Source organism: Lepidochelys kempii, chromosome 16, assembly GCF_965140265.1.
Source record: "Lepidochelys kempii isolate rLepKem1 chromosome 16, rLepKem1.hap2, whole genome shotgun sequence".
Lineage (NCBI taxonomy): Eukaryota > Metazoa > Chordata > Testudines > Cheloniidae > Lepidochelys > Lepidochelys kempii.
Window position 1 is genome coordinate 6,390,350 of NC_133271.1, and position 24,099 is coordinate 6,414,448.

The 24,099-nt window shown below is 51.6% G+C and overlaps 1 protein-coding gene and 1 long non-coding RNA gene across 5 annotated transcripts in view; one reads left to right on the plus strand and one right to left on the minus strand.

Annotated features, from left to right (window-relative positions):
- LOC140899247 (uncharacterized) lies at nucleotides 1-16,243 on the minus strand. Of its 3 annotated transcripts, XR_012155254.1 has the most exons (4): nucleotides 14,969-16,243; nucleotides 7,726-7,938; nucleotides 3,904-4,112; nucleotides 1-378 (listed from the first exon to the last, which is right to left on the minus strand). It is a non-coding gene; the product is annotated as an uncharacterized lncRNA (long non-coding RNA). The 3 variants fall into 3 exon arrangements; XR_012155252.1 differs by lacking the exon at nucleotides 3,904-4,112; XR_012155253.1 differs by lacking the exons at nucleotides 3,904-4,112; nucleotides 14,969-16,243 and adding an exon at nucleotides 9,446-10,385.
- C8G (complement C8 gamma chain) overlaps nucleotides 9,845-24,099 on the plus strand; it is an 18,910-nt gene continuing 4,655 nt past the window's right edge. Inside the window, exons 1-6 of one of the 2 annotated variants that reach the window (XM_073314416.1) lie at nucleotides 9,845-10,206; nucleotides 12,955-13,094; nucleotides 18,242-18,312; nucleotides 19,443-19,544; nucleotides 20,577-20,678; nucleotides 23,369-23,407. In XM_073314416.1, coding sequence (XP_073170517.1) covers nucleotides 10,069-10,206; nucleotides 12,955-13,094; nucleotides 18,242-18,312; nucleotides 19,443-19,544; nucleotides 20,577-20,678; nucleotides 23,369-23,407 — 592 coding nt within the window. In that variant the 5' untranslated portion in view covers nucleotides 9,845-10,068. The remainder of the gene's footprint in view (nucleotides 10,207-12,954; nucleotides 13,095-18,241; nucleotides 18,313-19,442; nucleotides 19,545-20,576; nucleotides 20,679-23,368; nucleotides 23,408-24,099) is intronic. The other variant, XM_073314415.1, reaches the window with a different exon arrangement.

Genomic DNA, 24,099 nt, shown 5'->3' on the forward strand with positions numbered 1-24,099 from the left:
GGTGCACATAACAAAATTCATTCCACACATGGACGTAAAAAATTAGAGGGAACACTGCTCTGCAGTTAAGAGGCACCTTCTTTGAATATCTTCTGAAGGATGATGCTTATTGCTGGCTGAATTATACCCTTCTTTATCTGTCAACCAAATGACAAATTCTGACTAACTGGCGCACAAAAGTAGCTGATCTCTGTAAACTACAGTCACCTGGCTTTCGATAATATTCTGAGGCTTTCATTTTGGCTATTTCAGTCTGAAGGATTGAAGAGGCATTATACAAAACCACTTGTTCATTTGAAAGCTGTTCATCAGGCTGACTTTCCAGAAGAAAATCCACAAAATATTTGGTTTCAGAGTAGCAGCCATGTTAGTCTGTATCTGTAAAAAGAAAAGGAGGACTTGTGACACCTTAAATACTAACAAATTTATTACAGCATAAGCTTTCGTGAGCTACTTTCCTGCTTCAGATGACTAGCAGTTTGGATAGCATCATGTAACGTTATTATGCTGCATAGAACAACTGTAGATTTGCTTTGTCTGTGCTGTGCATGGAATGAAATTGCAGAACCATAGTGTTTTTCTAATCTTCACTGTAATTTGCGACTGGAATGGCTTGCAGTTTCTACATTGGAGAGAATATGCCTTTATATCTTTGTAGTAGCTTGGACAGGAGAAGAGCCTTCTTGTTGTACATAAGATCATAGAATCATAGAATATCAGGGTTGGAAGGGACCCCAGAAGGTCATCTAGTCCAACCCCCTGCTCGAAGCAGGACCAATTCCCAGTTAAATCATCCCAGCCAGGGCTTTGTCAAGCCTGACCTTAAAAACCTCTAAGGAAGGAGATTCTACCACCTCCCTAGGTAACGCATTCCAGTGTTTCACCACCCTCTTAGGGAAAAAGTTTTTCCTAATATCCAACCTAAACCTCCCCGACTGCAACTTGAGACCATTACTCCTCGTTCTGTCATCTGCTACCATTGAGAACAGTCTAGAGCCATCCTCTTTGGAACCCCCTTTCAGGTAGTTGAAAGCAGCTATCAAATCCCCCCTCATTCTTCTCTTCTGCAGGCTAAACAATCCCAGCTCCCTCAGCCTCTCCTCATAACTCATGTGTTCCAGTCGCCTAATCATTTTTGTTGCCCTTCGCTGGACTCTCTCCAATTTATCCACATCCTTCTTGAAGTGTGGGGCCCAAAACTGGACACAGTACTCCAGATGAAGCCTCACCAATGTCGAATAGAGGGGAATGATCACGTCCCTCGATCTGCTCGCTATGCCCCTACTTATACATCCCAAAATGCCATTGGCCTTCTTGGCAACAAGGGCACACTGCTGACTCATATCCAGCTTCTCGTCCACTGTCACCCCTAGGTCCTTTTCCGCAGAACTGCTGCCTAGCCATTCGGTCCCTAGTCTGTAGCGGTGCATTGGGTTCTTCCGTCCTAAGTGCAGGACCCTGCACTTATCCTTATTGAACCTCATCAGATTTCTTTTGGCCCAATCCTCCAATTTGTCTAGGTCCTTCTGTATCCTATCCCTCCCCTCCAGCGTATCTACCACTCCTCCCAGTTTAGTATCATCCGCAAATTTGCTGAGAGTGCAATCCACACCATCCTCCAGATCATTTATGAAGATATTGAACAAAACCGGCCCCAGGACCGACCCTTGGGGCACTCCACTTGATACCGGCTGCCAACTAGACATGGAGCCATTGATCACTACCCGTTGAGCCCGACAATCTAGCCAGCTTTCTACCCACCTTATAGTGCATTCATCCAGCCCATACTTCCTTAACTTGCTGACAAGAATACTGTGGGAGACCGTGTCAAAAGCTTTGCTAAAGTCAAGAAACAATACATCCACTGCTTTCCCTTCATCCACAGAACCAGTAATCTCATCATAAAAGGCGATTAGATTAGTCAGGCATGACCTTCCCTTGGTGAATCCATGCTGGCTGTTCCTGATCACTTTCCTCTCATGCAAGTGCTTCAGGATTGATTCTTTGAGGACCTGCTCCATGATTTTTCCAGGGACTGAGGTGAGGCTGACTGGCCTGTAGTTCCCAGGATCCTCCTTCTTCCCTTTTTTAAAGATTGGCACTACATTAGCCTTTTTCCAGTCGTCCGGGACTTCCCCGGTTCGCCACGAGTTTTCAAAGATAATGGCCAATGGCTCTGCAATCACAGCCGCCAATTCCTTCAGCACTCTTGGATGCAACTCGTCCGGCCCCATGGACTTGTGCACGTCCAGCTTTTCTAAATAGTCCCTAACCACCTCTATCTCCACAGAGGGCTGGCCATCTCTTCCCCATTTTGTGATGCCCAGCGCAGCAGTCTGGGAGCGATCATTGTCTGTCTCTTCAATCAGGTGATAAAATGCGGTGTCATAAGGTGACTAGGCAGCAGTTCTGCAAAAAAGGACCTAGGGGTTACAGTGGACGAGAAGCTGGATATGAGTCAACAGTATCCAAGAAGGCCAATGGCATTTTGGGATGTATAAGTAGGGGCATTGCCAGCAGATCAAGGGATGTGATCGTTCCCCTCTGTTCGACATTGGTGAGGCCTCATCTGGAGTACTGTGTCCAGTTTTGGGCCCCACACTACAAGAAGGATGTGGAAAAATTGGAGAGAGTCCAGCGGAGGGCAACAAAAATTATTAGGGGACTGGAACACATGATTTACAAGGAGAGGCTGAGGGAACTGGGATTGTTTAGTCTACAGAAGAGAAGAATGAGGGGGGATTTGATAGCTGCTTTCAACTACCTGAAAAAGGGGTTCCAAAGAGGATGGATCTAGACTGTTCTCAGTGGTAGCAGATGACAGAATGAGGAATAATGGTCTCAAGTTGCAGTGGGGGAGGTTTAGGTTGGATATTAGGAAAAACTTTTTCACTAGGAGGGTGGTGAAGCACTGGAATGCGTTACCTAGGGAGGTGGTGGAATCTCCTTCCTTAGAAGTTTTTAAGGTCAGGCTTGTCAAAGCCCTGGCTGGGATGATTTAATTGGGGATTGGTCCTGCTTTGAGCAGGGGGTTGGACTGGATGACCTCCTGAGGTCCCTTCCAACCCTGATATTCTATGATTCTATGACTGTATTGTTGCTGTGCAACTAGCTGGTTTTACTTTAAGATTAGTTTCACTCAAGTAGGAAGAAAGGCAGGTGAGTGATAAAGTGCATCCTTAGCAATCGAGTTTTCCACAGATGTTCAGCGCAACGTGTCATCATCTCTGCTTTGATGTGCTGCCTCCCTGAGATTGGTTGCTTCCTCAAAGGTTTCTATGTCATGAATTACACGTACACAAAATGACCCTTTTTGTTCTGTGAGCACTTTGACTGAAGCCCATGATGAAGCTGTGTGTTGTCATCTGTAACACTGATACTGACCTGTGCATAGTGTCACTGAATTAAAAAGCTAGTTTCTAGAATAGTTCAACAGCTAGTACTGCAGGCATAAGCAATTACAAATTAAAACCTTCTACAAGGCAGAATAGATGCTACATTGTACGTACAAAGGCTTACAAATGGAGAAACGTTTGATTAGGATTTCCTGTACATTTATATCTACCCATTATGCAGCACAAAGTATGGGCATGCAATCTACGGCTGCTGGTGCCCAGCCTGCAATGGGAGATTGATCTGGTCAGTAAATTTCTACTGGAAAAGTCAAAACTGATTATAATCACTTGTGAGATACTTTGACAATTCAGAATATGTAATGTGAAAACATTGCACGGTAGTATAGTGCAAAATGTTGATAGTTGCTGTTTTTGCCACCTTCTAAACAGATTTATCATTTCTGAAAAAAAACCACACCCTTGCCCATGCAAAACAATACAAATCTTTTAATTTATTGTTGTTTGATAGCTTTGACCAAAACCCACCACATTAAGCTGCTGAAATTACCCTAAACAGTAAAAGCTGTAGTCCAAGTCCTGTTGCAGTGTTTCTGGAACTGGGCAAAACGAAGACACTGTCTCGTGTGGCTGTTGTTTCACTTCGCCTACAGGCTTATGCCAGACTTGGCAATGCCACATCGCGCTTCATCTCAACATCCATAAAACAAGCTTTCTGATGATGGCTGATGTGGTTGTGGGTAGCGTGGGTACATTAAACTAAAAAAAAAAATTACCCTTTTTGGAGAATTGCCACACTTTTATAAGGTTAAAAAACCAGACCGTAAACACTTTTTGTGCCAGAGATGATCAGTCAAAGCCCAAGCTCTCTGTATGGACAAGACTTTTGAGAAGCGGGGCTTTGCAGAGGCCAAAGAAAACAGAGCCTAAACAATGGCTTGGGAGCTTGTTTCTCATCAAGCAGGTCTGGCACTAGTGTTCTGCTCTACCCTGCCCTGGGAGATCTGGGGTCAATCTGCAGCCCACCCCAGCTCTCACTCCCTGGACCCACAAGAGCGGGAGATGTCATGTGGCCACTTCCTTCTTGTTAATTTGTAGAACTCACTCCAACAGGATATGCTCAGAGGTGCTGGAACTAGGGGTGTGGGGGTTGCTGCAGCACCCCTCTGGCTCGAAGTGGTTTCCATCATATCATAGACTCATAGAAGTGAAAGGGACCTCAAGAGGTCATATAGTCCCATCCCCTGCACTCATGGCAGGACTAAGTATTACCTAGACCATCCCTGACAGGTGTTTGTCCAACATGCTCTTAAAAATCCCCAACGATGGAGATTCCACAACCTCCCTAGGCAATTTATTTCAGTGCTTAACCACCCTGATAGTTAGGAAGTTTTTCCTAACGTCCAACCTAAACCGTCCTTGCTGCAATTTAATCCAGGGTTTACAGTTTGGTTCAGTGGCTCTCAGCGCTCCTCCCGCCCCCTTAAACATTGTCCCAGCACCTCTGGATATGCTTGAGCAAATAGCTGAATATGTTTTAAAAATCAAGTTTGGCCTGAACTGGAGCCCAGGGAGTTATGCTGAATTTATACAGGTGTATTGAAGAGCAGAATTTGAACTGTAATGTTAACAAAATATAATCTATCAACTTCATGAAAAAACTCGTACAGATGCAGACAGACATCATCTTCCTTTCCAAATGCAAACCGATGGACATCGTACCAAAAGGGCTGAAGGTAAAAAATCCATTACAATCTACATACCACACAGACTATGCTGACAGCTTGTGCCACACACTCTCAAAGAAACTGCGGAACCACCTGATCAACATCCTCTACAGCAAACAGGGAAAGATTAAGAATGAGCTCTCAAAACTGGATACTCTCATAAAAAAAACAACCTTCCACACAAACTTCCTTGTGGCTGGACTTTACAAAAACTAGACAAGCCATTTACAACACACACTTTGCTTCTCTACAAAAGAAAAAGGACACTAAACTATCTAAACTACTACATGCCACAAGGGGCCACAACAGTGGTTCCCTTAACCCACCCAGCAATATTGTTAATCTATCCAACTATACTCTTAGCCCAGCAGAAGAATCTGTCCTATCTCGGGGCCTCTCCTTCTGCCCCTCCACCCCCACGAGTATGATACAGTTCTGTGGTGACCTAGAATCCTATTTTCGACATCTCCGACTCAAGGAATATTTCCAACACACCTCTGAACTACATACTAACCCACAGAGACCTTCCTATCTAGAGTACAAAAAGAAGGATTCTAGGTGGACTCCTCCTGAAGGTCAAAACAGCAGACTGGTCTTCTACATAGAGTGCTTTCGCCGATGTGCACGGGCTGAAATTGTGGAAAAGCAGCATCACTTGCCCCATAACCTCAGCCGTGCAGAACACAATGCCATCCACAGCCTCAGAAACAACTCTGACATCATAATCAAAAAGGCTGCCAAAGGAGGTGCTGTCATCATCATGAATAGGTCGGAATATGAACAAGAGGCTGGTAGGCAGCTCTCCAACACCACTTTCTACAAGCCATTACCCTCTGATCCCACTGAGGGTTACCAAAAGAAACTACACCATTTCCTCAAGAAACTCCCTGAAAAAGCACAAGAACAATAGACATACCCCTGGAACCCTGACCTGGGGTATTCTATCTGCTACCCAAGATCCATAAACCTGGAAATCCTGGATGCCCCATCATCTCAGGCATTGGCACCCTGACAGCAGGATTGTCTGGCTATGTAGACTCCCTCCTCAGGCCCTACGCTACCAGCACTCCTAGCTATCTTCGAGACTCCACTGACTTCCTGAGGAAACTACAATCCATCAGTGATCTACCTGAAAACACCATCCTGGCCACGATGGATGTAGAAGCCCTCTACACCAACATTCCACACAAAGATGGACTACAAGCCGTCAGGAACACTATCCCCGATAATGTCACAGCAAACCTGGTGGCTGAACTTTGTGACTTTGTCCTCACCCATAACTATTTCACATTTGGGGACAATGTATACCTTCAAATCAGCAGCACTGCTATGGGTACCCCCATGGCCCCACAGTGTGCCAACATTTTTATGTCGGACTTAGAACAACGCTTCCTCAGCTCTCGTCCCCTAATGCCCCTACTCTACTTGCGCTACGTTGATGACATCTTCATCATCTGGACCCATGGAAAAGAAGCCCTTGAGGAATTCCACCATGATTTCAACAATTTCCATCCCACCATCAACCTCAGCCTGGACCAGTCCACACAAGCGATCCACTTCCTGGACACTATGGTGCTAATAAGCGATGGTCACATAAACACCACCCTATATCGGAAACCTACTGACCACTATTCCTACCTACATACCTCCAGCTTTCATCCAGACCACACCACACGATCCATCGTCTACATCCAAGCTCTACGATACAACCACATTTTCTCCAACCCCTCAGACAGAGACAAACACCTACAAGATCTCTATCAAGCATTCTTACAACTACAATACCCACCTGCTGAAGTGAAGAAACAGATTGACAGAGCCAGAAGAGTACCCAGAAGACACCTACTACAGGACAGGCCTAACAAAGAAAATAACAGAACACCACTAGCTGTCACCTTCAGCCCCCAACTAAAACCTCCCCAACGCATCATCAAGGATCTACAACCTATCCTGAAGGACGAGCCATTGCTCTCACAGATCCTGGGAGACAGGCCAGTCCTTGCTTACAGACAGCCACACAACCTGAAGCAAATACTCACCAGCAACCACACACCACACAACAAAAACACTGACCCAGGAACCTATCCTTGCAACAAAGCCCGTTGCCAACTGTGTCCACATATCTATTCAGGGGACACCATCACAGGGCCTAATCACATCAGCCACATTATCAGAGGCTCGTTCACCTGCACATCTACCAATGTGACATATGCCATCATGTGCCAGCAATGCCCCTCTGCCATGTATATTGGTCAAACTGGACAGTCTCTACGTAAAAGAATAAATGGACACAAATCAGATGTCAAGAATTATAACATTCATAAACCAGTTGGAGAACACTTCAATCTCTCTGGTCATGCGATTACAGACATGAAAGTTGCGATATTACAACAAAAAAACTTCAAATCCAGACTCCAGTGAGAAACTGTTGAATTGGAATTCATTTGCAAATTGGAGACAATTAACTTAGGCTTGAATAGAGACTGGGAGTGGATGGGTCATTACACAAAGTAAAACTATTTCCCCATATTTATCTCCCCGTTCCTCAGACGTTCTTGTCAACTGCTGGAAATGACCCACCTTGATTATCACTACAAAAGGTTCCCCCCACCCCCCGCTCTCCTGCTGGTAATAGCTCACCTTACCTGATCACTCTGGTTAGTGTGTATGGTTACACCCATTGTTTCATGTTCTGTGTGTATATAAATCTCCCCACTGTATTTTCCACTGAATGCATCCGATGAAGTGAGCTGTAGCTCACGAAAGCTTGTGCCCAGATAAATTTGTTAGTCTCCAAGGTGCCACAACTCCTCCTTTTCTTTTTGCGGATACAGACTTACACGGCTGCTTCTCTGAACCTGTCAAAATATAACAGTGATAGCAGGGGTGGGAGTTATATCTCCACATGGTGCCTTGGCACCAGCAATATTCAGAGCCCAGGGGCCCAGCTCCACCCATATTTGGGGCCAGGTGTCCCCCCCCGCACCTGCTGCCCCTGACCCCCCAGGCCCTGGAGCAGCGCATCCCTGCCTCTGCCCTGCAGTTCCATGCTGCCTCCCTGCAGCAACTGCTGCCGCAGGGTCCTAGTGCCCCGCACTCCGTTGCCAGGGCAGACTGACTCTGAGCCGGCCCTTCCACCTCAGACCCTTCCCTTTTCCGGCGGGACCCTCCACCAGCAAAGGGGGCCCCCCCGCCCGCAGTCACCGCTCCTGCCTCACGCTGGGCAAGGGGCAGCCCCATCCCTCACCCCCAGTGAGGCTACAGGCAGGGGCAACAGCAGGGGAGAAGGCGCACGCAGCTCCCCCCGGCACCCACCACGGGGGAGGCAAGGGAGATTCCTGGGCCTGAGAGGGGCCCTAGGACCACATGCACTGACAGTGGTGGGGGGGAATGTGCTGCTCAGGGGGCGGGAAAGGGGGGCTCCTCCTCCAGAGCTCGCTGCTGCCTTCAGGGAAAGGGCTGGGGAGAGTCGTCCTCTCTGGCCCCTGTCCTAGAGCAGCCTGCCTGAACACCAAACTCATCCCCAGCCGTGCCCCACCCCAGAGCCCACACCCCAGCCAGAGCTTTCACCCCCCCACCGCACCCTCAACCCTCTACCCTAGCCCTAAGCCCCTCCCACACCCCAAACACCTTATCCCCAGTCCCAGACAGAGCCCTCATCCCCCTGCACCCCAACCCTCTGCCCCAGCCCTGAGCCCCCTCCAACATCACAAACCCCTCATCTCCAGCCCCAGACAGAGCCCTCATCCCCCTGCACTCCAACCCTCTGCCCCAGCCCTGAGCCTTTCTAACCCCCAAACCCCCAGCCACAGACAGAGCCCTCACCCCCACACTCCTACTCTCACCCTGAGCCCCTCCCACACCCCAAACTCCTCATTCCTAGCTCCAGAGCCCTCACCCCTATACCCCTACTCTTGTCCAGAGCCCATCCCATACCCCAAACCTCTCATCTGCAGCCACACCCCACAGCTTTCACCTCTGCACTCCCTCCCATCCCCAAACTCCCTCCCAGAACCTGCACCCCCTCCCTCCACACCCACTCCCTCCCAGAGCCTGCACCCCAATCCCCTGCTCCAGCCTAGGGCCTGCACCCCAGACCTCCTCCTCCACCCAAACTCCCTCCCAGAGCCTTGGGCAGGTGGGGGGAGGAGTTTGGGTGGGGGCGGGTTCTGGGCACCACCAAAATTTCTACAAACCTGCCACCCCTGAGTGATAAGTCTCCGGGTTAGCAGTCCTCCTGCTTCCTGGCATAAAGCTGACCAGACATCAGGAAGTAATATAGGAAAATACCAGGAAGGTGGAGCAAAAATAGCTTTACTGAAGTCAAGGCTAGAAGGATCCCAGTCAGCAAAGAAGCCCCATTACCTCCAGTGCTTACAGTTAAGCATGTGCTTAAGTGCTGACTAGGGTTGGATTGAAGCATGTGCTGAAGTGCTTTGCTGAGTGCGGGCCTTAGGCTTGCTGGAAGTCAGCCCGGTTTCTGGCTTTGCTAGGTAAGCCCCTTTCCTCAGGTGGTCTCTCTGTCACTTGTCATTTGTAGGAGGTCAATGCCAGCTCCTCCTGGCCTTCTCGCAGTGCGCAGCAGCACGGCTCTCCCTGCTCGGCTCTCCCTCTGCACGTGAGGTAACTCAGTTCTGGCTCTACCAGAGTATTGCACAGGGAGGTGTATTATGGGATGTTACCTTTGGCTTGCTGGGCTGGGGAGAGCCCTGAGACACGTGACCAAGGGTTGGGAGAGCTGCCTGGATGTTCAGGGACTCCTGGACTGCACGGCTGTTCCCCTGTGCGGGGCATAGTTTGCGGGGGCAGGGGAGCTTTAGTAACACAGTCCCCCGCTATGTAAACAGCCTAGAGATTTGCTTCTGGTCACTTCCAGTAAGAGAAGCAGAGTGGCTTAATAACCAACCAGCTCAGCCCTCTCCTCCCTCAGGGCCCCACCAACCACAGCCGGATTCACCAAGGGGCTTAGATGGTCCTGGGGAGAGAACATGGTGTCTGCCGCACCCATCCTGCTCCTCGTGCTCCTTCTTGCTTCACTTGCTCCTGGGAAGAGACAAAGGAGGCCCCCAGCCCTGGAGAGTCACTTTGAGAAGATCAAGATACAGGAGAACTTTGACCTCCAGCAGGTGAGGGAGGGACTAGGGAGCGCTGGGCATCCCAGGCACTGGCACAGCTCCCCGGAGGGTCCTCTGTCCTAGAGATGCTCACCTGCTCCATAACTTGCCAGGCAGGTGTTTCGGTTTGCCCCTTCTGCTTTGGTGCCCTGCCCCAAGAGACGGGCTTGGGTGATGGCTGCTACCTTGGCCAATATTCAATCAGGATTGAACCGGGGACCTCCAGAGTGAAAAGCACAAGCTGCTCCAGTGCATGGTAAAGATTCTGGGCTGCTTAGGGGGGCTGCAATCTCCTCTGCGGCTGTGATGCACCGAGGGTACCTCAGCAGGGTGTCAGCGAAGGGTCCCAAGGCTCCTCGAGCTGAACGTGCTCAGCGGTCTGCAGTCTCACTCCAGTTCCCCCCCCCCCCCAGCCTCAGCAGAGACGCTAAGTACTCAGGGGGCCATGAGGTGTGTGTGCGTACTGCAGAGGTCTGAGATTGGTTAGGAGGGGAGCTCACTCTGCTGCTGCTTGTGGTACGCCCATCCGCAGAGAACCCCAGCCAGGGGCCCAGTCTCCAGCACTCCTGATCCAGCCTGGTGTTTCTTAGGCGGGCAGCTGGGTGCAGTGCCCCTGAGGACAAACTGAGAAGGGACATGCGGAAAGACAGCGCTTTCCCCTGCCCCAGCTTCTGGCTCTCAACAGCTACCCTGCTGCAGTCCCTGGGGAGCTCCTGTGTGATTGCTAAGGTGCCTAGAAAGCTACAGCTGGGAGATGCTATAGAAACATGGGGCCAGATCCAACCTCTCTCCACAAAGCCACAGGGAAAGGGCTTTGAGCTGGAGAGCTGTGGGTGGAAGAAGGGAATCCAAGTCCCCACAAGCTGCCCTGTGGCCACTGTGATGCCCTTACGCCAGGGACTGGCCCACCAGCCCAAGCAGTAGGCTTCCCAGGCACTGGCCATACTATGTGCCTACTCCTGGGGGCATTCTGGGTCAAAAAATTAAAAATTCTGCACACACACACACACACACGCACACACCAACTCCCCAGGAGTAGAGAGTTAAAGAAAACCCTATGACTACCCAGTTCCTGTTTCTCTGCCCCCTTGTCCACCCCCCAGAGCCCAGCCATGCCCCCCCAGCCAATACACCCAACCCCCTATCCCCCAGAGCCCAGCTGCAGGGCCCCCACGAGCCAGATACCCATGCCTCTCCACCACAAAGTCCAGCCACAGCCCCCCCTTGCTCAGATACCTGCATCCCCTCCCCACCAGAGCCCAGCCACGGACCCCCCTTTGCCCAGACACCCCCACCACCACCCAGAGGGCCACATTGATAACTGGGGCCCCAGCGCCATACTGATCAGGCCTATCTTATCAAGCACACTGGCCTCAAACATAGGTTCCCCAACTTTTTTCTGCTATGCTCCCTTCTCCATGGGAGTCATAGAACAGCCTCCTCAAATCTGGGCAGAAAGGGGTGCAGACAGCTCACACCCAGGGCAGCATCAGGACTTGGCTGGCTCCATCCCTGGAGGAGCCCATGGCAGCACGGTGCAGAGCGGCCTGGGGCTCCTCACCTGCCCTCCCCCCTGCCAAGAGCCTCTCGCTCCCACAGGCTGCGGAGGGTTAAAACACTTGGGGCTGGGGCTGGCTGGGTGTCCGGGCCAGGCCAGGGCAGCAGCAGGGAGAGTGCAGGGAATCCTGTTGCTGGGGCAGGGCTGGGCTGTGCCCCTGCCCCAACTACTGGGGACTTCCAGGCCTGCACGTTCTCCCCACTGCTGCCCTGCCCTACTTGGCTGGCCACGGCCCTGAGCCCCCCGATAACCTTATCACCCCCGGGGGGGGCATGCTCCACAGGGCTAGTGGGCAGGGCACTAGCCTCTGAGACAGCAGACCCAGGTGCTAGTTCCTACTGTGCCCTGTGAGCTTAGGCAGCTCTTGTCCCCGTTTCCCTGAGTGTGAGCTCTTTGAGGCAGGGACTGCCTCTCCCTGGGCGTGTACAGTCCCGTGCACAATGGGGCCTCGTCTCAGGGAGGGTATCAGGTGCTACTGTTATGTATGTGTCATAACATCAGATCTGTGCATTTAATTTCTATTTCGAGAAATAGGATAAATGTAGCTCAAATCTCACAAAGTGTAACTTTTTTGCTCAGAATCTGGTCAGTTCTGTAAGTTAGACAATCAAACAAAAACTGCAGCATTTCAAAGAAGAGACGTAGAAATGATGGTTCAGTGTCCAGCGGCATGTCTATGTGTTTTGATGCCGGAAGTGTCATTTCATGAGCACGCTGGAGGTGCGGGGTCAAAAAACAAAATTTGGGGGGCTGCGAAGTAGCCAGGAACAAAACTATAAATATTGTTTGTAAATGTCACCCAAAAGAATGCTGCATTTTTGCCTAACTGTAACCTGCACCCAATCCATTGCTCCTTGTGTAATTCATTTGGCCGCTGGGGAAGCAGGCACTTGTTAAGCCCATGGGGACAGCACCTGCGTCAAAACGACGGTGCCCTAAAACCGCTCCTTGTGTATGTCTGTGGAGCTGAGCGGGGAGCCTGTATGTCAGGGTCTTGCCCCTGGTGGATAGTCACCAATAAGCTCTTTTGCCACCATCAGCCATGAGAGAGAGGGATTCCACCAGCTCAGATGCTGCAGCTTCTGCCTTTGGCTCCTCAGGGTCCTTGCTTCAAGACCCAACAGCAGCCAGAGTTTTGCCCTTGCTGCGGGAGGGATGGGGCGAAGATGACTGCCTTGTGCCAACCCCCCGTCCTCTTGTAGTTTTCAGGGAAGTGGTTGCTGGTTGGTGTGGCCTCCAAATGTGACTACCTAAGAGAATATAATCACCAGCTGGAAGCAACAACCATGGCGGTGGCTGCCTCTGAAGGGAAGTCGCTGGCTGTCAGTACCTTCCGGAAACTGTAAGTGGCCCAGCGAGGAACGCGTGTTGGGCCGGCAGGCTGAGCTGGATCAGACGCCCTGACCTCCCGTGCTGTGTGCTCTGAGCTCGGCTTGTAGGACCTGCTTGACGACCCCTGGGGCTCAGCTGCAGCCCTTCCTCACCCCAGGCCACCAGGCCTGACGCCCCGTGTGAGAGCCGCGACAGCTCCGTGGTGCTGATGCCGGTCAGTGTGAGATGCCCGGCTACCCCAGGGCCCCCTCTCCAGAGCACTGCAGCTTGTTCTGCTTCTTTAAGCCACTCCCTTAGCACCCCCTAGTGTTCTCAAGTAGGTACTGCAGGTATGCTCACCTGTTCCATTCAATTACTACAAGGCAGGTGGCTACCTCCTTACCTCGCACAAGTGCCAAGGGAAAACTGTGAACTGTGCTTGAAAATACAGCTTGTAATTAAAGCTCTTAATTCCAGTCAGCTTTTCTGAGTCTCCTGTGGGTGGCAGCGGCTCTGCAGCGAAGAAACCTCTATTGTGAAGTCAGCAGTCTGGGGGCCTCATGGCAGAGCCTGCAAACAACTTCTGCCTGGCTCTACCCAGAAGATATTCCAGCCCAGTGTGTAGGGTTTGGCCTGCCCTTGCAGTTCCTCAGCAGGGAGCTCCTCATTCAAGGAAAAGAGGAACAAACTGGAAGGGAGGGCGGTGAGGTTTGGAAGTGTGGCCCTGATTCAGCACAGCAATTAAGCACATACTTGGCTTTAAGCAAAAGGACTCAGCCCCGTTTTACAAAGCACATGCTTGACTTCAGTGGGCTCAAGCACACGTGGCTAAGAACTGGGCTGGTTCGGGGCCCACAGCAACAAAGACCTCCATTAAGGCTGAAGGCAAGACGTGGGGTCACAGCTGAGCTGGTAATGCAGAGAGGGCGTTGCAGCACTGGGCCAACGTGTTATCTGCTGCTGACCCTGCTAAAGCAAGATTTCCCCCCCACTCCACCAGACTGCTTTGGCGTGATTAGAAATGGAGAGGAGAATCTCAGTCACTTCCCAGCCCCTTTGCCTGCAGAGAGAACCTGGAATATGAGGAGAGAGAAAAAACTATCCCTGGTAAGGGAGGAGACGCTGCAGCTTGGGGGCCTAACGATGCTACCCATGTGCACACACACACACATTCACATGAACACACATGTGTGCACAGGCACACACATTGAAAACTCAGGCCCAAAGGAGTCACTGCACTACCCTTCCCCCAAAGCCTCAGCCTACTCCTGTGTGTAGTGTGGTGATGCTGCAGGCAGGCATCTGTCCCCTTGAGGCATACTCCTGAAGTACAGTCCCACTGTGATGGGATCCCTGGGTGCAGCCTGGGACCGTGGGATCGCTGTGCTCCCTGAACTCTCTCCAACCTGGGCTGTCTCTCACACTCCTTGCTGGTGACCAGCAGCAAACCCCTCCAGGTGCTGTTATCACTCAGCACCACTGCATGTGGAGACTCCACACCCAGCTAGATTGCATGAATGCTCCCAGAGCCACTCATGAATCACACAGAGAAAGGCACCAGCCAAATCCCCCAGCTCCCAGCACTGTATCCCAGGAATATACCATCTTGCACTGCTCAAGATGAATAGTGCAAATTTGTTAATTGGTTCCCCACTTCATCAATGGAAAGTGGACATACACCAGCCTTTGCAAAACAGCAGATTTGCCACACACTTCATACAGACTCACTGGTAAAGATAAACAGTTAAACAAATGTATTGACTATAAAAGATAGATTTTAAGTGATACTAAGTGATAGGCAAAAAGTCAGAGTTAGTTACCAAAAGAAATAAAATATAACCAAGCAGCCTAACCTCTCAACCCTATTAGACTGGGCAGCAACTAGTTTAAGAAGTTTTTTCTCACCCCACTGGATATTGCAGTCCTTAATATATAGATTTGTCCCTTAAATCTGGGCCAGTCTCCTCTGTTGCAGTCTTCAGTCTTTCTCGCAGTGCCTTTGTTGCTTGCAGCGTAGGTGGGGGCAGGAGAAAGGCCAAGCCTGGGCCCCGTGTGTTCAGTTTTATACCCTCAGTCCATGTGCTTTTAGAACACAAGCCCAGGCATGTCTGGGGGGCATTGCTGAGTCTCCGGGCAAGGTTGAGCAATATCCCTGGTGTGGCCTCATGCAGGTGAGTCATTGAATTGTAGCTCCCTTGCTGGACAATGGCTGCTGATGGGTTGTTTGACACCCTGCCCAGGCGTTGGTTACTTTCCTTGCTGTTGCCTCTGGAGAGCTAATATCTGCCTGATTCCCCAACTTACAGCATGTTTTAGTGACCACCATACAACACAATCTCATAACTTCATATGCGTTAATGATACACATCTATGGATAGAGAAATGACTCTCAGCAGATCATAACCTTTCCCCTGATACCTTACAAGGCATGCTTTAGATGTAAGATCACGATTATATACAGATGAGGAATAAGGAGGAGGGTTACAGGGTGCTCCCCCAAGGTACAGAATGTCATACCCACCCACAGGCCTTGCAGGCTGACTCTCTTCAGTGCTTTGGCTGGGGGTGCGGAGGGGGATTGCTCATTATTTCCTGGCCACATTCCCTTTCGTAGTGTCCCCAAATGTGCCTTTCTCTGACCTTTCCCTTTTCTTTGCGTGAGCGCACAGGGCACTGCCTCCGGGCACTTTCTGGCTCACCTTCGGTTCAGAGCTGGCAAGTGAGCCAGGGGTCAGGCAGCTACCTGGCTTTGCATTTGGTCACTTCTTTCCCTGGGATGTTTGATGTAATGTGATAAAAACAATTGCTAAAATCCTGGGCCCACTGAGGTCAATGAAAAAACCATTGACTTAAATGGGCCCAGAACTTCACCCAAAAGCCTATGCTCCCTAGTGACCCTGACCTCAGAGGGAGTTTAGCTTGGAACTCACTACCATGTAGCTGTGGATATTAATTTAGAGCCAGCTAGTGTATGACTTGCTGGGCCCTGAAACAGGTCTCTGTGGATGAGGGGAAAGCAGTGGACGTGTTATTCCTTGACTTTAGCAAAGCTTTTGATATGGTCTCCCACAGTATTCTTGCCAGCAAGTTAAAGAAGTATGGGCTGGATGAGTGGACTATAAGGTGGATAGAAAGCTGGCTAGATTGTCGGGCTCAACGGGTAGTGATCAATGGCTCCATGTCTAGTTGGCAGCCAGTATCAAGCGAAGTGCCCCAAGGGTCGGTCCTGGGGCCAGTTTTGTTCAATATCTTCCTTAATGATCTGGAGGATGGTGTGGATTGCACCCTCAGCAAGTTTGCAGATGACACTAAACTGGGAGGAGTAGTAGATATGCTGGATGGTAGGGATAGGATACAGAGGGACCTGGAGAAATTAGAGGATTGGACCAAAAGAATTCTGATGAGGTTCAACAAGGACAAGGGCAGAGTCCTGCGCTTAGGACGGAAGAATCCAATGCACCGCTACAGACTAGGGACCGAATGGCTAGGCAGCAATTCTGCAGAAAAGGACCTAGGGGTTACAGAGGATGGGAAGCTGGATCTGAGTCAACAGTGTGCCCTTGTATCCAAGAAGGCTAGTGGCATTTTGGGCTATATAAATAAGAGCATTGCCAGCAGATCGAGGGATGTGATCATTCCCCTCTATTTGGCATTGGTGAGGCCTCATCTGGAGTACTGTGTCCAGTTTTGGGCCCCACACTACAAGAAGGATGTGGAAAAATTGGAAAGTGTCCAGCGGAGGGCAACAAACATGATTAGGGGACTGGAACACATGACTTGCGAGGAGAGGCTGAGGGAACTGGGATTGTTTAGTCTACAGAAGAGAAGAAATGAGGGGGGATTTGATAGCTGCTTTCAGCTACCTGAAAGGGGGTTCGAAAGAGGATGGATCTAGACTGTTCTCAGTGGTAGCAGATGACAGAACGAGGAGTAATGATCTCAAGTTGCAGTGGGGGAGGTTTAGGTTGGATATTAGGAAAAACTTTTTCACTAGGAGGGTGGTGAAGCACTGGAATGGGTTCCCTAGGGAGGTGGTGGAATCTCCTTCCTTAGAGGTTTTTAAGGTCAGGCTTGACAAAGCCCTGGCTGGGATGATTTAATTGGGGATTGGTCCTGCTTTGAGCAGGGGGTTGGACTAGATGACCTCCTGAGGTCCCTTCCAACCCTGAGATTCTATGATTCTATGACTCTCTTCGCCTAAACTGTCACCAGACACCTAGCCCAGCCCCCTTCCTCACCCCTTAAGGAGTGTCAGAATAATGGCTGCTTCAGCAACCCACATTTCTTGGCACTTTCAGTTCCATTGTTTAAATGAAGGCTGCCCACAGCGTGTGGGTAATGCTGACAGGTAGGTAATACCACCTCACTGCCATCTAGCACTTGTCATCCATGGAGCTCAAAGTACTTTCCAAAGAAGGTCAGTATCATTATCCCCATTGTACAAGTGGGGGAAACTGAGGCACAGAGTGGGGAAATGAGTTGCCCAGAGTCACGCAACAGGCCAGCAGCAGACCCCAGGTCTCCTGAGTCCCAGCCCAGTGCTCTACGCACTTAGAAAGGAGGAACGTAACAATGTTTCATATTAATACTTCATTGCACGGCTGCCTCCATAGCCCATGAGGCCTTTCGCAAGGTGGGGGAGGCTTATCAGCCTCTGTTTACAGATCAGGCACATCCTCACTTTGGGTGAGTTTTAGGTGTCTGATATTAGATACCTGGGTGTCTAAAGCTGGGCACCCAGGGTGGAGGGAACTAACTTCGAGGTCAGTGTGGCCAGATTTCAGAACTCAGGGCCAGAGTTTTCAAGAGCTCAGCCCCCAGCAGTTCCCACTGTGACACAGACACATTTTCCAAAGAGCTCAGCACCCAGATGAAACTCTGGCCCATGTAACTTACCCAAGCTCCCGCAGCGCTGAGTCAATATTAGAACACAAACTGTGCCCCCTGCATTGACCTCTCCCTGTAACTCATTCTGAGCATGTAAAAATAACACCAGCAAATGAGTAATACGTAAACCAGGGCAATAAAGAAAACAGCAGCAAGGTGCAGCCACGAAAGTGGAATGCATCACATCTGAAACCTTTGCTCTTTGATGGGTCCTTGCCAAGCGGTGGCTTTTCTCTGGCTGGGTCGGAGGAATCTAACACACATGCTGTCTTTCTCCCTTGACATGCGCAGAGATGGAGCATGCTGGGAGATTAAGCAGCAATACTGCTCCACCAAGGCCAAGGGGCGATTCCTCCTGAAAGGTGAGTGAGGAGCTGGGGCTGGAGGAGGTTAGTGTGGGGTGTGTTTGGCGTGTTCCTAGGCAGGACTTTGAAACAACAAAGCTAGCGACAAGGCACGAGCTGGTTGAGCTCCCAGATCTGCCCGTTATTAGCATGGCAGGAAATATGGAGGCTGGTGAGCATGGGGCAATTCTGCTTCGCCAAGCTGTTGTTTGACCTTCTATTGATGTTTGCTCCCGTAGGGACTCCAGCTGATGATCAGGGCATAGCTTGTGGGTGGAGAGGCCCGTGTTAATTCTCTGGCCCCCATCAGCATAGTATGTGAACATCTCACAATCTGTAATGGAAGAGACAAGGTGGTAGCTCATATTAGAACCTAAGAATGGCCATACTGGGTCAGACCAGTGGTCCATCTAACCCAGTGTCCTGTCTTTCGACAATGGCCAATGCCAGGTGCTTCAGAAGGAATGAACAGAACAATCATTGAGTCGTCCTGTCGTCCACTCCCAGCTTCTGGCAGTCAGAGGCTTAGGGACAGCCACAACATGGAGTTGTGTCCCTGACCATCTTGGCTAATAGCCACTGATGGCCATATCCTCCATCCACTGATGGGCTTATCCGGACAAGCTTTCGAGCTCCACAGAGCTCTTCTTGTGAAGCTCGCAAGCTTGTCCCTTCCACCACCAGATGCTGGTTCAATAAATCACCTCCCCAACCTTGTCTCTCTCATACACTGGGACCAACACAGCTACAACAACTCTGCAACAGTCCTTCATGTATTTCTCCTCACACACCCCTGGGGGGCAGGGCTGGGCTATTACCCCATTGTACAGATGGGGAACTGAGGCACAGACAGGCTGAGGACCAGGGTTTTAAAGTACTTAGGCCTCTAACTTGTATTGTGCAAGGGCACCCACAAAGCACAGGGTGGAGCGGCGACTCAACGCCACGTGTCCTGAGTCCTAGGCACATGCCATAACCACTGAACCACCCTTTCTTTCTCTGGCCAGCCTTCGTTGTCTAGCTAGTGTCACTGCAGTTAGTACAGAGTCTAGCACAATGGTGCCCTGGTCCCTGATCCCTGCCCGGGGTCTCTACACACTATCATGAGACCAGTCCATAATTTGCTATCCCATGGCTTTGGCTCCTAGGCCGTGGCAGCAATGTGGATGTGGTGGTGGGGGAGACAGACTACAACAGCTACGCCATCCTGTACTACCAGAAGCTCCGGAAGATCTCCATCAAGCTCTATGGTGGGTGTGCAGACTCATGGCCTTGCCATTAGCTTCCCTGGGGAATTGCCTCCCCATGGAGGGGCACTGAGGCACAGTGGGGCAGACAGACTGGGGGGAATGTTTGGACCCAGCGGGCACTAGTGGCCCTCATTGGGTAGGGCCCAGACAAGCTGCCCCAAGTTTTGTTTGCTTACAGGTTAGATTGGGGTGACTTTGCTCAGCGCCCCAGCTTGTGTCATAGGGCATTTCCTCCAGGCTGCTCCCTCCTATTTCAGGGCTATAGCCATGGGGTCCAGAACCAGCACTGTTTGTGCTCCGGCTGCTCCCCACACATAGGGGTGGCACCGTGCCAGAGGGGTAGGGCTCTGCTGTGGGACAATGTGAGGGCAGTGGGGCTTTGGGACTGATTCTATTTCACGTGGCAGCAACGCTTCCTGGAGGCTGCAAATGTCTTGGTTTGAGGCTGGGCTCAATTGTGCGGTAGGAATCACACTTGCTCATGTGAGGGCTGAATTTGGTCTGGTGGCTCCAGACACTGGATGGAAGATCACCAGCCTAGGGCTAGAGCTGGGCTTGAAATGCTTTTCCTGCCCCACAAACATGTTTGAAATGTTGAAAAATGGCCCCATCCAGAACAGAGATAAAAAATCGAAATCTCAAAAATGTTCACAAACTAAACATCAGAAAAAAATGTCAACTGCATCATTCAAAATGTTTCATTTAAATTTTGACTATTTAAAATGTGGGTTTCTTTAGTATAAGTAGTTTACACCTCTAAATGTAGAGTTGCTTTGAAACAGAGAAACTGGAATGTTTTCTTTAGAAAATATCAAAATGAAACATTTCAACAATTTCAAAAAAAAATTTCTGAGTGGAAATGTTTGTCAAAACTGCCCCTTTCACTGGGAAAGTTTCGCTTTCAACAAATTGGCATTTCCGACAAGAAATGTTCCATAGAATGGTTCCTGACCCACTCTCCACAGTCACTGCTGTCCTGGGGCCGAACACAGTGCCTGCCATTGGATTCTCTTTATTTCACCCCTCCCAAAGGACGCAGCGTCCGGGTCAGTGACGCCATCATGGGTAAATTCGAGCAGCGCATCACAGAGATGAACTTGAACGAGGACTTCACCTACTACTTCCCCACTTACGGTGAGTTCTGGTCATCCTGCTCAGTGCAATGGGGGGGTTTCATCTTCCTCTGCAGCCTGGGGCACAGGCAATGTTCCCTCTAATGTTTATATTCATGTGTGGAAAGAATTTTGTTATGTGCACTCATATGGAGGTGATGTGTGGCGGGAGTGGGGCCGAGGGGTTCGGAGTGTGGGAGGGGGCTCAGGGATGGGGCAGAGGATTGCGATGCGGGCGGGGGTGAGGGCTTTGGCTGGGGGTGCAGGCTCTGGGGTGGGGCCAGGGATGAGGGGGTTGCGTTGCGAGATGCCCTGGGACTGTGATGGGGAGAGAGGACTCCCCCCAGCCCTTTCTCGCCACAGCAGCCCGGGGCTGGGGTAGAGTGTCTTTCCCCGCCGCGGCAGATCGAGGGAAGTGATTATTCCCCTCTATTCGGCACTGGTGAGGCCACACCTGGAGTATTGCATCCAGTTTAGGTCCCCCACTACAGAAGGGATGTGGACAAATTGGAAAGAGTCCAGCGGAGGGCAATGAAAATGGTTAGGGGGCTGGTGCACATGACTTACAAGGAGAGGCTGAGGGAACTGGGGTTATTTAGTCTGCAGAAGAGAAGAATGAGGGGGGATTTGATAGCAGCCTTCAACTACCTGAAGGGGGGTTCCAAAGAGGATGGAGCTCGGCTGTTCTCAATGGTGGCAGATGACAAACAAGGAGTCTGAAGTTGCAGTGGGGGAGGTCTAGGTTGGTTATTAGGAAACACTATTTCACTAGGATGGTGGTGAAGCAGTGGAATGGGTTCCCTAGGGAGGTGGTGGAATCTCTATCCTTAGAGGTTTTTACAGTCCGGCTTGACCAAGCCCCTGGCTGGGATGATTTAGTTGGGGTTGGTCCTGCTTTGAGCAGGGGATTGGACTAGATGACCTATCTTCCAACCCTAATCTTCTATGATTTTATGATTGGTGCCTCTCCCTGGCTGAGGCAGCTCTGGGGCTGGACGAGAGTCACCTCTCCCCACTATGCACCTGAACGGCCCTTGATAGCCTGCTGCGCGGCCGCTCAGCTTAGAGGGAACTTAGGGCACGGGTCATCGGCACAAACTTCCCCTCTACCTGGAGGGTGCTCGACCCCGCTTCCACCCAGGCCCCACCCCCACTCCACCCCTTCCTGCCCCTGCTACGACCCCGCTCCACCCCACTACACTCCTTCCCCCAAGGCCCCGCCCCACCTCTTCCCACCCCTGCTCCCCCGCCCTGCCTCTTCCCCACCTCGTTCTTCCCCCTCCCCCGAGCGCCCCCCATCCTTGCTCCTCCCCCTCACTCCTGAAGCCAACCTGCACTGCACACTGTGAAACAGCTCTTCACGGTGGGCAGGAGGTGTTAGGAGGGAGGAGGAGGAGTGATCATCAGGGCCGCCAGCAGGGGAGAGGTGCTGGGGGGGCGGGTGGGAGAGGGGGAGCTTGGCAGCCAGTGGATGCTGAGCACCCGCTAATTTTTCTCCGTGGGTACTCCAGGGCTGGAGCACCCACGGAGTTTGCGCCTATGGCATGAGTGATTTGCTGCTTCAAACTAGAGGTTCTGGGCCTATTACAGGAGTGGGTGGGTGAGGTTCTGTGGCCTGTGATTAGCGGTGGGTCAGACTAGATGATCACAAGGATGATCCCTTCTGGCCTTAGTCTGTTAGTCTATGAAGATGGGCTTGAGGACCCCCTGGTGCTGCAGTCTGCCCGAATGGCTGTCCCCCTGGCCTAACTCCCAGCCGGGGAATAGCTCCCAGTGCATTTGATCCAGGGACAATGGTGTTTGCTCCAATGCTCTTGCAGGGTGTTCTTGGCTAAGGGCACAGCTCCGCCACCATCCCGTCCCACCCCTTTGTCTTGTCTTGCCAAAGCAGCTTAGCTTAGCTTGGCCACCTGCAGCTTGGGAGTCATCAAAGCCCAGAAACACCCTGTAAAGCATTATTTCTGTAGCACCCAAAGGCCCCGGTGAGGGTCATGCTGGACCTGGCCAAACAGAAGGTTGCCAGAGCTCCGAGTCTAAAGCAGGGCAGGCTCTGTGGGGCACTGTGTAGACTCAGATGGGGTGGGGAGCACTGGGGAACTTGTCATCGCTGGTGGGTATCTTTCCAGACAGAAGCAGAAGGAGGTTGTGGCAGGGCAGCTGGTCAGGGAGCTGGGACGCAGATTTTAGGAGGTGCTGGTAAAGCAGAGCCCCCAAGGTCCCATGGCCCTGAGCTACTGTGCCCTTTTAGGATGTGCTCGAGGCCTGCATGGGGCGGCACGATGATTTCTTAGCAGCAGCAGGTGAGCGGGCCCAGAGGCTGCTGCGAGCGGTTGTGAGAGGTGTGGGCTAAGGAGCCCTGGCCCGCTAGTGCAGGGGTGGGCAGGAAACAGCAGGATTTGCTCCAGCCTGGGGATTCCCGGGGAGAGGAGCTGCTGAGTGTGCCTAAGTTGTAAGGGATGTGTGCCCATGAGCCAAGGGACAACTCATTGGCACTTTGCCTTGGGGTCTATATCAGCTGACACCAGGTCTCTTGACATGAAAGCCCAATGCCCCTCACATCCATGGGCCAGGTGTCAATGGGTGTAGCTGGTATCCATTCACTTCAATGCAGCGATGCCAGTTCACATCAGCGCAAGGCGTGGGGCAGTGGACCCGCCCTGTGCTTTGGGGACAGGTGGGGTGCTGGACACTGACATGTGGCCTTTGTTGCAGGGTTCTGTGAGTCCACAGATCAATTTCATCTGCTTGATGGTGAGTTACAACCCCCCAAGGCCCGGCCGGCAGGACAAGTGCCCCCCATGTCCCCCATCAGCCTGCAAGGCCTAGTGGGTGGCATGGGATTGTGCAGCCCCAGCTCAGCAGGGAGAGGGGCCAGGGGGAGGGCAGAGGGAAGGAAGTGGAAAAGTCTCCTTCCCGTCATCTAATGCCAGCCTCAGGCAGCTCTCCCATAGACCACAAACTGGTGTCTGAGTGGACTCCCTGGGGATGGGGTCAGATGGGGGGGCTGACTGGGATGGAGGATGGGGTCAGATGGGGGGCCAGTCTCCTCTGTTGGAGTCTTCAGTCTTCAGAGTGTCCTTGTTGCTTGCAGCATAAGGTGGCAGGGCCGTCCCTACCCATACGCAAACTACACAGCTGCACAGGGCACCAGGAAATTTGGGGGACCAAATTGCCCCAAATTTCCTGGTGCCCTACACAGCTGCGTGCTGCTCCAGTGGCCAGCCTGATCCCCTGGCCGGCTGAGCCTGCCAGGAAAGCTGCCCCCACTCCTGCCGCCCCCCGCCCCGCCTCTTCCCACCCCTGCTCCTCCCCAGCCCGCGGGGGACTGCAGCAGGAGTTGGGTGCGCCCTGCAAACACTGGGTAGCAGGAAGTGGAGTGACCCGGCCCCAACCCGCTCCGCCAGCTCGTGCTGGGGGGCGGTTCCCCCGTGCCCCCAAGCCTG